Here is a 16,993-nt window from a genome sequence, read left to right as displayed (position 1 = left end):
TTAATTTGCTAATAGCATGCATCTCATTCATTTTTATTGACTAACACGCCAAAAGATTGATAGTTTGTAATATCTGCACAGCAGCAGATCCGATGTGAGAGAGTGAAATGTGTGTTCTGCCTGAATTATGTCACCTGAAATAAATGGGTGTTTTTTTTTTTCATAGGGAATGAAAACTCTGGGAGCATTTAACCTGATGAATAGAAACCTACATGCATGAATTTGTGCTTAATAGGATCCCTAACCTTCACTGAAATGCAATTATCCTGTTGCAAATGTGGCAAATATCCTCGACATGTTCAGGGACCCTCACTGGAAACAGTGTCTCGTTTGACGTGAAAACTGATCAGTTTATGACATAAATCTACCTCCATCTATATCTGAATCACTGGCTTTATACAAGCAATTCATTTATACATGTCCTACGGATACAAACACATTTATATAATAATTCTTTATAATAGAGAAATGGAGATTTTTTGCGCACAGCAGAAGAAAAATGTTCTTACATAAGCAAAACACAGACATACTGTAGAATAGAAAAGAATAGAATAAAATAGAACAGTGCTTACTGATGTGTACAGGTGGCCTTCCCCATTCATGGCGATGTATAACCCTGTTTTCACGGACTGAATGGCGACAACTCTGAGGCCCACAGGAATAAGGTTGAACAAAGCTGAAACACACACATATGAACAGGCAAACACACGCACAAACACACACATATAAATATCACCAAAACATCAGCTATTAAAAGAATAGGAAATACATCGAGTTAAAACACCACTTTGTTGTATTTCATCATCGAAATGCAAGCTGGCCACCGTTCATGCTGCACAACACGTAGATAATACATTTGCTATTTAGCTAATCTCTGAAGATGAATTGCAGCATGGCTGGTAAACGTGACTAGCCTAGCATAGCGCTGGACCACAACCAGCTACCTGAGTGGTGGCTGTAATTGGGGCCACCACTGGTTCATGGCAGATTTAATAGCCCCCCCCCTTTGTTGTTGTAGCAGACTCCTTGGGCCTGTGCTAGGTAATGGCTATTGTTTGTGTACTGGTGAGAAACAACAGGCCTGGCCTGGCTGTGACATTAAGTGTGTGTGCGTATATGTATGGCGCATATTGACCTCTCCTGACCCATTAACTACCTCTGTATTGACAGATTTGGAGCCTGGGGGGGAAGGCAAAGAGAATTACTTGACCGTTGCTTCTGGCCAATTTTAAAACTATCCAATTTTCAACGTAGGGGACGTCAGAGCCGAGACCTGATTTGACCTTTAATTATAATGATATATCTCCTGTGCACACAATATGTAATCCCACTGTTTCCTTAATAACCCTTAAACCTATCAAATTTGACATGTGCCAAGTCTCCTCTTGCTGACAGGAGTTAAGTGACACAATGTAGAGTGTCAGACCAGTGTTAGCACCAAGCACAGGAATCAAATTAACCACCTAGCCTGAAGCACTGGAGGAGCAGTGCCAGAACAAGCTAATAATACCTTTTTTCTCCCTGTTAGGCCTACTGTTTCCTGGTCCACTTTCCCTCTCAGAGGGGGAGGACAAATCTGTGTGATCCTATAGCTGTGATCCAAGAAGACGTTTCTGCTCCAAACCATGAAAAATGAGGAGAAGCGTCAGCCTGAAGCGCAGAGAAACTGACTATAAGGTTTCTGGTTCATTTCCTGCACCTGAGGATTAAATCTAGACCAGGAAGTGCGAAACATAATAGTCGATATTGTGGATAAAGCAGCATTCAGGATCTGAAGAACATCTTTGTGGAAAATAAGTAATTAAGTTTTTGAATGGAAGAGTTTTTGAATAAACAGAGCTTGAAATTGTTGAGTTACATAACAAACACTGTCAAGATACTCACAGGAATTACTGCTGTCATCCTTGGTCCCATCAAGAGAGCCATCGGGATTCATTTGCAAGTAGTATCCCTGCCTGCAATATAACCTGGTCACTATACCCTTGAGCTGGGGATCTGCAGGAGAAACAGAGAGGGGGAGAACAGAGAAGGGGGGAGGCATTAGCAAATACCAAATGTGCTTCAACCATGTTGCTTAAATGGAGCAAACTGCAGGGAACACGGTGCTGAACTATTTTACCGTACTTTGTCAGACTCCTGTGTATGTTCACAGGCAAATCCCACAGCCAACTTCCTGGGCACATAAGCCCTGCCTTGCTCAGAGATAGGCCATCCAATTATAGGCTGCAGAATTAATCTGCGGTCGCCCGACTCCCATAATGAACCCAACAGCACCCTCTCTGGGTTCTTAGCGTGTAGGATGTGAGGATGTCTGTGCTCTGTCCCGTCTAGCTGACCTAACAGGGGAATTAGCCACATATCTACTGTAAATAAATCACAGCGGCGGTTAAATTGCCCCCGAGCGCCAACGACCGACAGCCCAACCAGTCACGTTGCAGCTTAATTGGCATTTTGTTAGGTTTTTAATAACAGGAAGAAAAGTCAAAGTGAAATGTTGAAAAAAAGAGCAGGAAACTGAAAAGGATATATTTTAATAAACGTGCCTGCAATGGCACATTGGGATGTCTCTAGAAAAATATTGCTTGTGCACAAGCCATGCAACAATATTTCTTAATCTCGAGCTTGTGTGTGTTTGTGTACATGTGTGTGTGCGTGTGTGTGTGTGCATCGACGACCACTGGGGTCATATACCATCAACATAAGTCTTATCGTGGAGACAGCTATCACACCAGATTTCATTCTAAGAAAGCCCTGGGGACGTGAACAATCAACTTCACCTGAGCCTAAACCGTGCTCCTTGCAATGGTGTGTGTGTGTGTGTGAGTGAGAGAGTGAGAGAGGGTGAGGCGGAGAAAGAAAAGGAGTGTGGCCACAGAGGAGAACTCAAGAGGTCTTGCTGAGGGCAGAGAGGGTTTTTTTTCCCTCCCTCCCATCGGTGTACTGCTCAGGGCAGCCTTCTCTGAAATGGCTCTGTCGGGTGATGGCATTAGGTAGCTCCGAGACCTTTTCACTGCTGCCTGAAAAAAAGCGGGAGAAAAAGCCTCTCTCTTTCTTTCTTTCTTTCTTTCTCTCTCTCTCTCTCTCTCTCTCCCTCTCTCTCTGTATCTGAACAATACAACCAGAACGTCATTCAGCAGCGCTTCTTTTCTTGTCTCATCGCAACAATGAAAAGGTGGCTGAAGCAGAATCTGACTGTCAGAGTGCCTCAGCTGTGCCGTGAGCGGGCTGACAGGGTGGTGACAGTGACAGTATCGCTCTGGTTTACAATAATACTCAGCTCAGCAGATGTCACTGTGCAGGCATCATCCTGCCTCTGTTTGCTGGGTTTAATACAATCTGATGAACTGATACGGAGGATGAGTTTCTCTAACATACACATGGATGCTTTACTCTGTAAACAGGACACAACAGGCATCCTCTTACTGGCCTGGTTCTTTGCCCAACAACAAGTTCATGTCATGGCTGCAATCAGTGAAAATTTTCATTATAATAGAACTGTAATATTTTTTTTTCCTCCTCAGTTGACTGAGTGTACTGTACTGTACTGTCCTATGGAAGCACATAGCTACCAGTGAAAGTAAATACAAAGATGAAACACCAAGGACAGAGGTCCAATGAAAAGGTCAATATTTTGGTTATGAAGTTTTTTCAATTTAAAATTCATACTATGAATATCTCATCATCCACCTGTTCTAATGCTGAGAATGGGTTCCCATAGGAAAGTCAATAAAATGTCTCAAAACAGTGAGGAATGCCCATCAAGAGTCACGTTCATATGTCTTGGTGTCACATAATATTCAATCTGGACTGGTGTGAAATGAAGTAATATAAGAAGATTTCACATTAGCAAAGGCAGGACCTGATAAATGTTTGACATTTTGGAGCAGATAAAAGACTCTGACAGTGAGAAACTAATCTGTTGGCAATTACAAGCCTATGGGTTCGCAAAAAGACAAAGAAGCAGAAAGAGACATGGAGGAAGTAAAGGGATGGGGACACTACCTAACACTAAAATTCCTCAGGAGAAATTCTGCTCACTTTAAAACTGTGCAACAACTTCTGAATTCCCTCCCAATTGACTAACTGATCACCTGTTTCAGCATTTCATACTGTACATCAAACTCTTCATGACTGCATGAAGGTTCAATCGCAGCTTAAACTATCCACTGTATCATCCTCACCCTCCCTCTTTCCATTATGGCTTTGTCCTCCAGTCACTGCTGCTGCAGACAGTGGACCACAGCAGTGGACATGGCTGTGTCCAGTCATTAATTGTGCTTTCAAACTCAACGAATAACCACCCAGTGATCAGACACCACAGTGTAACCATGAAACCACACCCAGGCTTCCTACAGTGTATAGCGGTGGCTGAGATGGGCGTGTGTCCGTACAGCGGGGAAACACACAAACACAAGGACTGCTCACACGTTTTCATGTGGATTATTTTTTTCTAATGAGAGCACAATTCCCTTGTGCGGACACACAACGTGGGCTAACCTGTGATCGATTAATGACTCTGATCAGCAGCATTTAAACAACGTACAGGAGGGAGATTGATTCTGAAGGCAGATCGGTGGGAGGCAATCTGTAATAATTAAAACCACAGAACTGGTTGCTGGCTAGATGCATACTCCGTCATTTGTGTTTGTGTGTCTTTGTGTGTATGTGTGGAGGTGAACTTGGCTCCTCCATCGTGCGATAAATCATGTGATGCTGGCTGTGTTCCCCGGGGCGAGCCAACCAGTACATCTCACACACATGGATTTCCCCTCTAGTTTGGAGCCTGAGTATTTCTGAGCTGCAGCTATCAGGTGAGATGAGAAACTGTAGGATTTCAGCTAATTCATGGCAAAATTAAATAAAAAAAATAAAAAATAAATTAAAAAAACCCACAAACCAATAGAAAAATGTGTTAGATAAGTCTATATAACTCATGATGGTGGATGTGTGATCCTGCGTCTGGATGAATATTTCTAGAATTCACTCACCACCTTAAATACCAGGGGCATTATTTATGACTGACAGTTTAACATCAGACATTCATGTATGCTAGTGCATACATTACTGTGACATAATGGGTTTTGTAATTCTTAGAAAGCTGGCAACCCATTTGTACAACTCACACTGAAGGTCAAACTCACTCGCGGAGGGCAGATAAAAACCTTTCAGATGAATCTGAGGTCATTTATTCTCAGAAAAAAAAAATCATTTCATATCCCTCATTATTAACACCACACTCCTGTTTTAAATGTGTTCTTTATAAAATACTGAGAATGGGGAAGCTGTTTACAAAATCAGAATAAAGAACGAGATGCAGACAATGAGGAACGGAGGAGAGAAAAAAGAGGAATACAGGATAAAGGCTCAGTGTGTTGTTTTTTTTTTTTTTTTTAGAATGACACAGCATTTTCAGATCTGTCAGACAAGGCTGATGTGGTGCATGCACTCTTTAAATCCAGAGCTGCTTTGAAACTGTCTCTGTGGAATCCCCCCAAGTTGAGCAGATCTTTGACTCATCTTTCTTTTGTTACTGTGTCTTTATCGTCTCTTTGCTCTCTGCTTCTTTCTCCTCGTCCCTCTGACTGTTCTCCTTTTGTATGCTGCTGTTTATCACGGCCAAGGAGCGTCCAACCACCAGCACCACCGCCGCTGCTGCTGCTGCTGCTGTGGTTGGACTTTCCCGGCCGTGCTGTTTTTTGGGGGGCTTTTTTGTTTCTACAACAGATGCACTGTATGTTCCTACATGCCACTTCTTTGTTTCTAGGGAAACGGAGTGGTGGTTTGGCAGCAGCAGGGGGTTTCCTTGGAAAACAACAAGCATCAGAAGCCTAAGATCTCAAATCGTGTTGTTCTGCAGCCTAGGTCCTGTCTGCATATAAATTGAACTGTCACCAAAAGGTTGTGATTTCTTTCTTTTTTTCTTTGTTTCAAGGCGACCCTAAAGCTGCTTCATTCCCATCCTGTCTTATTTTCTACAGTGCCATCCCTATGTCTACATATCTATATGTGTGAGTGTGTGCAAATGCATATGCTCTGCCAGGTGCAAACCAAACACACACACACACACACACACCCCGGCGCGGCTGCAGCAGCAGTTGTAGACTGCTGTCAGCCCTGCCCTGCTTGACCCACTTTGGATGTTTCTGGAATAGGAGAAGGGCTTTTCCAGCCTGCAGAAGGAAAAGCCCCTCTGTGTGTTGCTCTGTTGTCATGGAAAAGCAGATCAAGCCCAGGAAAACTACAGCACTCACACCTCTCTCTCCCCCCGCCTTGATTTCTATCACAACATCTCTGACATTTCAACAATAACTCATCTGATACAGACGGCTGTGATGGCCGAGCGATGACGCACTGCCGTGTCCCGTTGACTTGCTCTTGAATAAACAGCCGCGACGAAGCAGGACATTCATCTGAAATGGCTTCTGAGCTCGTGTAAACTAATCTAATGGTCTGATCTATGTAGGGCTGGGCGATATGGCAAAAAACGTTATCACGATATGTTTTTCCATATTGATCGATTCTCGATATCGTCTCGATATGTATTTTTTGCTGCCGCTGCCAGTTCAAGCAGCATCCTGACTGAATCCTGAAGAAACCAGAGAATGTGTTCAGTTTGGGAGGATGACATGAGTTCACTTTAATGTTCATTAAGGGTGGAACAGTTCAATAATCCACAGTTTGATTTGATTTACATTGTTGTTGCTGTTGTTTTCTGTTGTCTTTTTTCTACCATACATCAGCTCTAAAATGTGTCAATCATGAGGCTTTAGTCTTTCTAGTTATTTGAACAGGTTGTAGACAAATATTTAGCTATTTAGCTGCTCTGACACCAGGCTTTATGCCGAGCCCACTCTGATGAATCCAGGTGTGTCTGACTCTGACCTCAGTAAGTCACAACAACTGTCAGACACACCTGGATTCATCAGTTTGTCCAATAATGTAAGACAGGAAGGAAAGGAGCCTGTTTGAGCTCAGGAAGTAGTGGAGCTGTGCATAAAGCCTATTTATTGATCTGACTCGGTAACCACGAGCGCAGTTCACGTCAACTCAGGTGATCTGCAGGTTGTTGTTTCACTTCACCGCTCCGACGCGACGCTCCGTGTGTGTGTGCGCGCGGCGCTGACAGAGAGAGAGGGAGGGAGAGAGGCTGTCGGCGCATACTGTGAGTGGATTTGACTCCGCGCGCACTGTCCGCGGACTTTTGCGGTTTCATAGGCAAGCATACAGTATCACATTTGAAACAGATTGAGTCCGCGCGGTCATAAAAATTGAGCTTTGCACGGAAGGGACCGGCGGACGCCCGCTTTGGGTCCTCGTCTGCCTCGAGTGCGCGCGGACATCCGCGGAGTCAAATACGCCGGAGTATGTGGGGGCCTGAGCCTAGCGCATGTTCTTCACACTGTACATGAGCAAACAGACATGTTACCGCAGAATAAACGTCACAAGCAGCTCCGTGTTTCCTCCACTTTCTGACCGTGGTAGGCTATCATCAGGTTGCTCTGACTCCACACTGACAGGCTTCTTTAGCCGGGACAGACGAACTGATGCTCCACACGTTCACAATCGCTTCAGTTGCCATCGGCTCCACCTCCACTCATTTCCTCCCTCTTTTACAACTTTCACTTTATCACAGCTTGGGATCAATAAAGTATATCTATCTATCTATCCATCTTATCCTTCCTCCCTTTAGCTGCAGCAGCTCAAACAAGCTCTGCATGCTCAGGAGGCGGAGTATCAGACGGAAGTGTGGCCGGCTGCTGTCGCGCATATTTACTTTCATGTGATATCGAGGAATAGGGCCATAGCTTATTATCGAAATCGTTCAAAGATTTATCGCGATCCCGTATCGAGATCGTTATATCGCCCAGCCCTAGATCTATGTAACATGATCTAATGATCTATGGATCTAATCTAGTGAGATAATTGGAGTCAGAGCAGGGGGATAATGGGCGAGCCCAAGCTGGATTTGCCCCTCAACCTCCCCTCCAGCTCACTTACAGGGTTTGAGTGTAATAGGATTTACAACTCGCATCAAATCTCTTAAATAAAATCAGATCAGTGTGATCATTTGATCTGCATCTGTTATCGAAATATATGGGTGATCTATAATCCAAGCTGATGTGACACAGGTGTTGGAGGACGACAGGAACCCACATCTGTGCACAGAGCAGACAACATGCTCTATTTATGAAGACTGTCATATTAATACAACGCCACATCGAATATAAAATGAGATACAGAAGAGGTAGGGGTTCTTCTTAGTGTTGATTGATTATAGTTATAATAACACTTTCTGTGAATTTGACCCAAATGCTGTGGCTCAAAAAACACAATTTATACCAGTGTCAATCAATGCTGGCCATAAGAATAGCTAATCTGGGGCCTCGCTCAGGAGATCGATGCTGAAAGCCAAAGGGAATACTGGTGTTGGAGTACATTTCAGACACCTGCACTCCCTCATCCTGACAGATCTCAGTGGGAATCCGAATGTGACTTCAATATATAATCATAGTCTGGATGGTTAGAAAGCTGCTCTGCTCTCTGCAGGCTCAGCTGTCACTGGGAAGCCCAATGTCTCTCTCTCTCAACCGGGAAATAATTGTGGGTGGATATCTACCTGTGCAATCACAACAACACTCGTGATCGGTTGTGCTTTTGGCGTTATTCACTCAGGAAGAAAAAAAAAGACATGTCCTTCTGGGGTTCAGTATTAAATTAAACACATCAAACAGGGCATACGTCTTCCTCAAGTGTGTGTTCTTGTGATAATACGGTGAATAAGAGGGAAGGGGGGAAGAAGAGTAAGGGGGAAAGAGCGTGAGAGGTGTGTGTGTGTGTGTGTGTGTGTGTGTGTGTGTGTGTGTGTGTGTGTGTGTGTGTGTAGAGGGGTGAGGAGAGAAATAATGGTATGTGCAGTATTTCCCAAGTCCCCCAACCCCCCACCCCCACCCGTTGACAGCATGGGTTTGATATCACTTGGTAAAGATTTTCTCAATTCTCATGTGAGGCTGAAATTAATGAAGTAAATTCCCATTAGGCCTTTAATCACAAATAATATAAAATTAAAGCAAGAGAAAACAGAGTCTTTGCTCTGATTAGAGCTTCAAAAATGAGGACAAAATACCCTTTTTGAAGGCAGCTTTCCCCCTCAAAGTGTTTCTCATCTTCCAGTCACCAGGGTCAGGCTTTTTGAAGCCTCCAGACATTTTTTTTTCTGGCCCTGTTTCTGTGGATTATCATTATTGGGAGGCTCAGGGAGCCCCTATGGCTGCCCTGTGAAATGGCCGTTGCAGGTGTGATGCTGTCAAGTCATTCCAGGGTTGCCAATGCAGGCTGACATGGCATCCGCTTGGCATGTCTGACTCATTCACTTCTGCCATCTCGCATGCTTTTACATCCGTGTCAGAATAAAATACACACACACAAGCTTTTTATGGTGTTGGGTTTTTTTTTCTAGAGACTAATTCTCTGATCAAATGACAACATCGTTTGTCTCGGTCTCTGATCTGTTGGGGCTTCTGGACAAATGAAAAGATAAGATATTTGCGACGAGCCAATTCAGAGGTGACAGACAATTAGACACTCAAACACTAGGACAGCCACACACACCGACACACCGACACACCGACACACACACACACACACACACACACACACACACACACACACACACACACACGTACACAGCACCAAACACATGCACACAGTGTACAGAAACAGAAACAGCAGCCTGGAGGACGGCCGATTTTAACCTGCCATTCTGATGCACCCTGACCCATGTGTCCAGATGTGTCCTCTATGTGCCGTTATATAGACCCTGTTTTATCAAAGCCATTTTAATCCATGTGAGCACTGAGGGCCATTGAAGGGGACATTTCATAGTGTTGTTCAGCTCCATCATGAACACAGACAGAGGATGAGAGGGAGTCGGTTATCGAAATAGCTCTCTTTGTGAACAAGATGAAAAAGGCTAAAACGCTGTTTTTAGGTTCTTATAAAACACAATCTTAATTTGCCATGACATTAGAAATGCAAAAGGACCTTTATTTAGTTACCTCCAGTTAAGGAGTTACTGTAACCATAGTGCAACAGGTTTGGTACCTGATGATTCCAAGAGGAGCAGACAGCTACCTTCATCAGTCACTAACAAGAGGAAATAATTAGACTAATCACTTTCCTAAACCAATTATCCAACTTCATTTTTGCATGAAGAATTATCCTTTGCAGTGATTCCAGCAGTAGCGTAATTGTTGACAGCCCTGCTTAACAATCCCAGGTTGCCACATGAGAGCAACGAGAGAGGAAGAAAAAAAATGCTCATGACATTTCCATAAGTGGGGGGAATATGAGCTGGAGCAATGAGAGGCCATTGGCTGGAACCCCACGAATTCGTGAAAATTATGCGAGAAAAGATTATGTTTGAAAGGCGTGACCTCCATTCCGTGGGAGATATTGACCTTTTTTGCCTGCATTTAAATGAGTTTCATTTCGGGGGCTCTTGTGATGTGCCTCTATAGTGAGCAGCACTTGAGTGAATCGTGTATGTTCTGGGAGGGTAGGGGGCACGTTTTATTTTTTTCTCCCCACACTCGCCGAGGTGACAGCTCGGTAAAGCCTGACTAAACCATTTGGAACAACTCGTCAGGAGCATGTCAGGTAACTGGGATTGCATGGAAATCAGAGGCTGGTTTGCTATTATCAGCCACCTGCCTAGTAACAATAATTATAATGATGATGGTAATAATACAAATCCAATGCATTCTCATGCTCATTTGAACTTTTACGCACAGGGGTGCAATTTGGCAAGTTCATATCTGTAAGAAAGAGTATTACTCATCTCATCATTGCATTGTGTGCCATAAGTGTAGATGTAATTATGACAGTAAAAGGCCTAATGAGGCTATTAACCAGTGGTTGGATTTATGCACATGTTTTACACTGAATGCACACCGCTCTGCGCCGACACAAGAAGACACCTTGCACACCAAAAGTTCCCAGACCTTGTCTCCGTAGTCTCCGTTTCCTGAGGCCGAAGATGCGCACTTTAGAGAAGATGTCGACCAGGTTCCCATTGCAGAGCCCCTTGTTCTTGTTGGGGCTCTTCCTCCGTCGGTTGGTCGAGGGCCGGTCTAAATGCTGCTCCCGTGCCTGTCTCTTCTGCCTGATCAGGCCACTTGCGATAGCAGCAGCCATGGCTCAAAATGTCACAACTGCTCAGGTCCAGTCTGCACACGGAGCACAGACTACACAAACAGCCGCCTCTCGGTAGCTCGCAGCCCGGGTCACAGTCCCATGGTGGCGGCTAAGTGATCCGTTCCGTGATGTCAAATGTCAAATATATATTTATATATTTTAAGAGCTGGTTTTCTTTTCTGTCCAAACACTACATGATAGTTGTGATATGAAAAGAGCTGTCAGCATCACTCGAAAAATTCTTGGACATGATGAGGGGGAAAAAATGAGATCAGTTCATGCGTAATTCCACTCATGCATCAATAACCATGGTCCTGACGGGGGAGAGCTAAGCCAAACTCACGCGGACCGAGAATTCAGAGGATTTTTTCATACCTGCAAAGTGATGTTTTTGCTCATTGTCTGTGACATGTTCAGTAGCATCGCCTCCCTTTGAATGTCCAATATCGGCTGCGGCGTCCTCACAAGCACATTCACCCACTCTTTCCTTCCTTTTTTCCTTCACCCTCCGCTTTTCTCCTCCTTCTGCCAGACGAGGGGTGCTCTATCAGTGGAGTCGCTGTTGTTGGGGGGTGGAGGCTGGAGAGAGGGGGACTGCCTGTGCATGTGCGCGCCGCCAGCAATCAAGCAAAACCACGGGCGCCTCCTATATACGAAGAAAAACCACCACCATCCGAGTGAAGGCAGAGCAGTCCGGGCGAAGCGAAGCGAACTCCCAAGTTTGCAAGAAGCAAATCCGCGAGAGGGACTCCGATCAGCGACTGATCACCAGCCACACATTTTTTTTTTTATCATCATATGCAAAGAAGAAAAAGAAGAAGAAAAACGCAGCCGTGTAGTTGGGATTAGATGCAGCTGGATAAATGAATGCAAAGTTGCACTCAAACTACCTGCCGATCTAGCGGATAATGTTCTCAAAACATATTTTTCCTCTCAGTATTCCACAATCACAACACAGGCGGGTGGGCGCGATAGGAGCCAGGCAGAGAGGAGGGGGGGAGAAGAAGGGAAAAAAACACACATACACACAACCAAAGCTGATCTGAGTCCTGTGGAGATGACGTCTGCATTGTGTGACAAGCTGCATACAAATATATAAACTTCAACCCCCTCGGAGATCGGCTCACAGTCCGACCCCCACCACTAGTGGATTTTTCTTATAGGCTGTAGGTATAGAGGCAGTAACGGGGTGCGCGGCGACCAGTGCGTAAAAAGGGTCTAAGGAAAAAGAGGAACGCCACTGATGCACGGCACTATTTATTTTCCCACGCTCAAAGCAAGAGGAGGGAGGGAGAAAGAAGAAAAAAAAGCCGATAGGAAGTGGTGGTCGCTGGCTGCAGTATAACAACCCCACATCAACAAGTACCTATAACCACTCATTAGTGCACGGCTGAATGAGTGAGCGAGGTGGATCCCAAACCTCCCCTGTCTCTCCCACTCGACCAACACCAAGCCCCTGCCTGAAGGGGAATGACCAGCCGACCTGAATGCTGCCATTAGACTAATAGGACTTTATTCTTAGAGCCCACGAAAACCCTCTCTACCCCTCAAACCTCTGTATGTAACTGAGACGGGCGTTGAGAAGCTTTGTTTTCTCAACATTATAGTCAAAACTTAATATAAAACAAAGTATACACTGAAGTAATCTCATGCGGCATCTCATGAGACGATAAACGAAACGCCAGTGGCCGTGTGCGCTGCTGTGTGGTGAAGAAAACACTCATTTATTACTGTGCGCCCTTCTGCCTGGTTTCAGCACCACGGACAGCGCCGGGCAAAAAAAGCAAAAAGCAAAAAGCAAAAAAAAAAACGACGCCTGGATACGTTTCCTTTCACCCGGACATCACAAGCTCTGTACCCGGGTATCCACCACCACAGACTGACAAACAGATGCTTTATGTGGCCCACGAGCAGCTGGAGAGCCACTTTAATAAACCCCCTCCACTTCCACTCCTCCAAATACCTTGTTGGCCAATTTACTGGCACGGAATCTGGACGTGTCTGTTTTTTTAGGCAATAAACGCCACTGAAAGACAGAGGACTCGCTCCGTCCCCCTATACTCCGGGTTGAATATCATCTAAGTCTCAATCACAGGCACAGAAATTAAAACTCAAGAGAGCCATCTGCTGTTTGTGGCTGTAATTAAACATTCGCGGCTCATAGGGGAGCGTGGAGCCTCGTGTTGTCTTGCCCTCGTTGATTCTCTCCGCGTGCCCGCCCGACGCACCTGTTGATATCCAGCTGTATACTGATGAACGGGCACAGGATGAGTGGAACAGGCGGGTAAACAGCAATAATTATTCATCCATCACCATTACAGCAGGAGAGTCTAAGAGCTGATGTCATCTAAAATAAAGGCGAACAGTGAAATGACTGTGCTGTCCCCACATGGAGGCTGAAGAAACACTATCACTGAATGTTCATGTCTTCTTATAGGTTTTAAGAACAAAACAGAGCCTCATAGATATATATAAATAAATATAAAAGCAACCTAACCTAACCGTTTGCACCGGTGCTTTTTCCAGCTCACTGCACTCACGACTTGAAGCTGTGGATGAATATAGAGTGGAGGCTATCTCCCAGAAGCCTGCTGCTCCGCGCTGCTGCTGTCATGAGGCAGTGCAGTTAACGCTGCTGCCAGCAGCGGACACTGTCAGCTCAACAATGGGTATCTCACCCACAACGACTTGCAAGAGCAAGCACAGTCACAGCCATGCGGGTCTGAACCGCAGAGGTGAGACGGGTGAAAGAAGTAGTTAAGGTTGCATTGCTTGAATGTACAATCGCACCTCACAGTGAAACTACATACAGTATGAGGGGGGTCTTATCCTGCAGGGCTGGCAAACCCAATGCAGTTTGCAGACTTTTAATTGTATTCACAATATGACTGATGGTTATAGGTTTCTCTGCAACACAACTCAACAAACTAGAAGTTGAAAACAAAAACAATAAGTTTGGAACAAGAATTTGGCTTCAAGCTTAAAGAAACTGAGACAAATGAGAGAAGAGACCAAATGTGAAAGTGTGTCTTACTAAGCTGACTTGTTTGTCTGGGATCTCTTTACAACTGCCTAAAATTGTGCGTACTGCTTTCAGCCTGGGTGATGGATTATCTCTGGTGTGTTTGATTAATATGAGCATTGCCATAAATTCTACAAATGAGGCACTATAGCAAAGAATGCGGGAGGGGGAAAAAAACCAGACACACAGCACTCTGGGTTGGATCCAGGCTGGGGATAATGGTGGATTTGTGGCTGTGGCTTTTACCTTTTCATTCACACAAGCATGAGGTTGAATGCATGGACGCCCACACAAGCTTTCTATACACAAAACACAGCAGACATGCACATGCCAAAAAAAAAGAAAAAAGACAGAAATCCTCATCACAGCCGTGTATTGGCGGAGGAGGAATAATCTGCCAGTCTAATTCACGGGGATGCTTTCCTATCAAACTCAGAACGACACATGGATGTCAAAAAGCACAAACCTAAAACCACATGAAATATCTATTCATGAAGCAAAACAAGAGGCACACATACCTACATTTTTTTTCCTCCTACATGTGAATGTATGAGAGTCCATGGCAGTCCCCATTCCAAAGTGCTCTAAGCCAAGACCTTTTCCTGTGACTCCTAATGCCCCAATTTATACTGCCCCTTCAAAAGATCTAACATGGTTATGGTGAACTGACAGTCTGCCCCAAAGCTGTTCACATTCATTTGTTCACAAACGCTTTAAACACTTCATTCATTCTTGGAGAACGGCAGCTCGACGAACACATTTGGACATTTCGTCTGAGACTGGAAACAAATGAAACAGGACTAAACGTCGCCTTAGGACATCATTAAGAAGGAATTAGCCAGTCAGTAAGAAGATGGATGTAACATACTGTGCACATGAGCTCATACTCCTCTATCATCAATACACAGAGGATATAATATCACACACACCTTTCCCGAGTCGAACTTGGCAACAAAACCATACCACGCAACATTTTTGGTGAAAGCATTTGTTGCAGACTTGTGAAGCCACAGCCTCGTCCGGTCAGAACATTTTAATCCAATCTCCTCTGAGGAAATTACATTATTGTTAGTTAGATGCCCCGCTGCTGAGGCAACAGCAAATGTCACCCAACGGAACCGGGATAAACAACCCATTTGATTATTGCTATTACTTTGCCTCGGGGCCATGTTCTTTTATCACCCATCCTGATAGGAAAGGCAGTCAGTGTGGGACTCAGCACTTTTTCAGGCCCAGTGAAATAAAAGAAGCTTAACTTGCCGGAATCAAATTACACTGCATTATCAAAGACAGAGAATTAATTTAATTTGAGATGAGTAATGATTTTTTGCTTAGCAAGGATTTATGTCATTTTCTTCTCCTCTCCCTTGTCCTTCTCCTGCTCCCCTTTTCATGCTTTAGCCGTTAAATCACTGAATATCATGGGTCCATCAGCTGAAGCAATAGAAGCTTAGAAAGAGCCCGCTTATAGACTGCAGGATTCAGTGCATGTGTATGGGTCTCATTTGTTTTGATGAGTCTAATAGTCCGGGTTAATCAGAGAGCCAAGACAGACGAGTGCACATCAAGAGCTCGTATATGAGGGGAATGAAAATGGAGAGCTTTGGATAAGTGGTCATGAATGGGGAGTGCATGGTGAGGGCCCTGGGGCGAGGGAGAGCCAGAGAGATTAGGGCTCTGTACTGTAAGATTCATGTTCTGGGGTGGGGGGCATAAATATCTGTGGCATATTTTCCCCTTAAGTTGCTGAGAAGTTTTGCACAGTCACAAAGTTTATTTGTGAGGCACATTAACAAATGTTGACAACAGTGCCTGTAGGGAACATTTAAATGCATGTATAAATAAATAAAAAGGTTAAGAGGTTAAAGAGACATTAATGTGGAGAAACAAAAGCAGTTAAAAAAGATGGGAATCACCATTCAACCAGTCATTACATTGTGTGTATACTTTATTTTAATGGTTGATAACCAATCTAAAGACGTTAATTACGTTAAAATAAATTTTCAGTTAATGTGATTAAGACATCGAAAATATTGGGCACACCCGTGAGAAGCACATATTCTAAGATTCAAGTATTTCCTCTAGTGCTCGTCTCATACAGCTTCAGAGATGAGTTGGGACGATATAATATACAGTAATGAAATACTGATAAGCACAGTGTAGAGAAAGATGATTTCAACAACCTTAAAGATCCCTTGAGGGAAGTCAAAGAGATTAAGATTTAAAGGGCCAGTAAACTGTTCTAGATTTGAGGAGCAGCAATAAAAAAAGGTTTAATAACCTTCAGAGTTTGAACGTCGGACGGCAAGGGGGTAAATGATCACCGGATTTGAGACGTCTGAAAGTGGAAGGGAGGCTGAAGAAGTCTGGAGATGTATGTTAAACTCAAGCGTGCCCATAGGGTTAGGGCTACCCTACAACCTGTGCTTTATTATTGACATTTATAGTGGATTTAAAGTGTAAAAACTAGTGTATAAACAATGGCCGCTAAATCAATGATAGAGCAGTGAGTGAGGATCCCACATATAAACAAAGGAACTATAATGTTTACTGTATAAAATCACTCACCACACTTTCAATACAACAGCTCTTCTGCCTGTACATTTTTGCCTGCCCTATTTATACACATGAGGGTTGCAGAGTATTAGACACATAATTGAATAACACATCTAATTACATCTGACAGACACATCTATGTCAGAAAAGCTGAGCATTAACAAGTTGCATCACACTTTGCAGGTCTGCCTAACAAAAGTGGTGAGTGATTATGGTGAATAA

The 16,993-nt window shown here is 44.1% G+C and overlaps 1 protein-coding gene across 2 annotated transcripts in view; it reads right to left on the bottom strand.

The window, feature by feature from the left end:
• Positions 1-16,993, bottom strand: part of fgf14 (fibroblast growth factor 14) — a 101,533-nt gene that overhangs the window by 30,272 nt on the left and 54,268 nt on the right. Inside the window, exons 1-3 of one of the 2 annotated variants that reach the window (XM_085764170.1) lie at positions 11,001-12,662; positions 1,885-1,995; positions 573-676 (exon numbers count right to left, since the gene is read on the bottom strand). In XM_085764170.1, the coding sequence (XP_085620296.1) occupies positions 573-676; positions 1,885-1,995; positions 11,001-11,193 (408 nt within the window). In that variant the 5' untranslated portion in view covers positions 11,194-12,662. Of the gene's footprint in view, positions 1-572; positions 677-1,884; positions 1,996-11,000; positions 12,663-16,993 lie in introns of those variants that run through there. The other variant, XM_085764169.1, reaches the window with a different exon arrangement.

The sequence above is a fragment of the Trachurus japonicus genome, chromosome 21, assembly GCF_045865225.1.
Source record: "Trachurus japonicus isolate A0001 chromosome 21, Traja_1.0".
Lineage (NCBI taxonomy): Eukaryota > Metazoa > Chordata > Actinopteri > Carangiformes > Carangidae > Trachurus > Trachurus japonicus.
The sequence above is the reverse complement of the archived record's forward strand: the minus strand, read 5'-3'. Positions and strand labels throughout refer to the sequence as shown.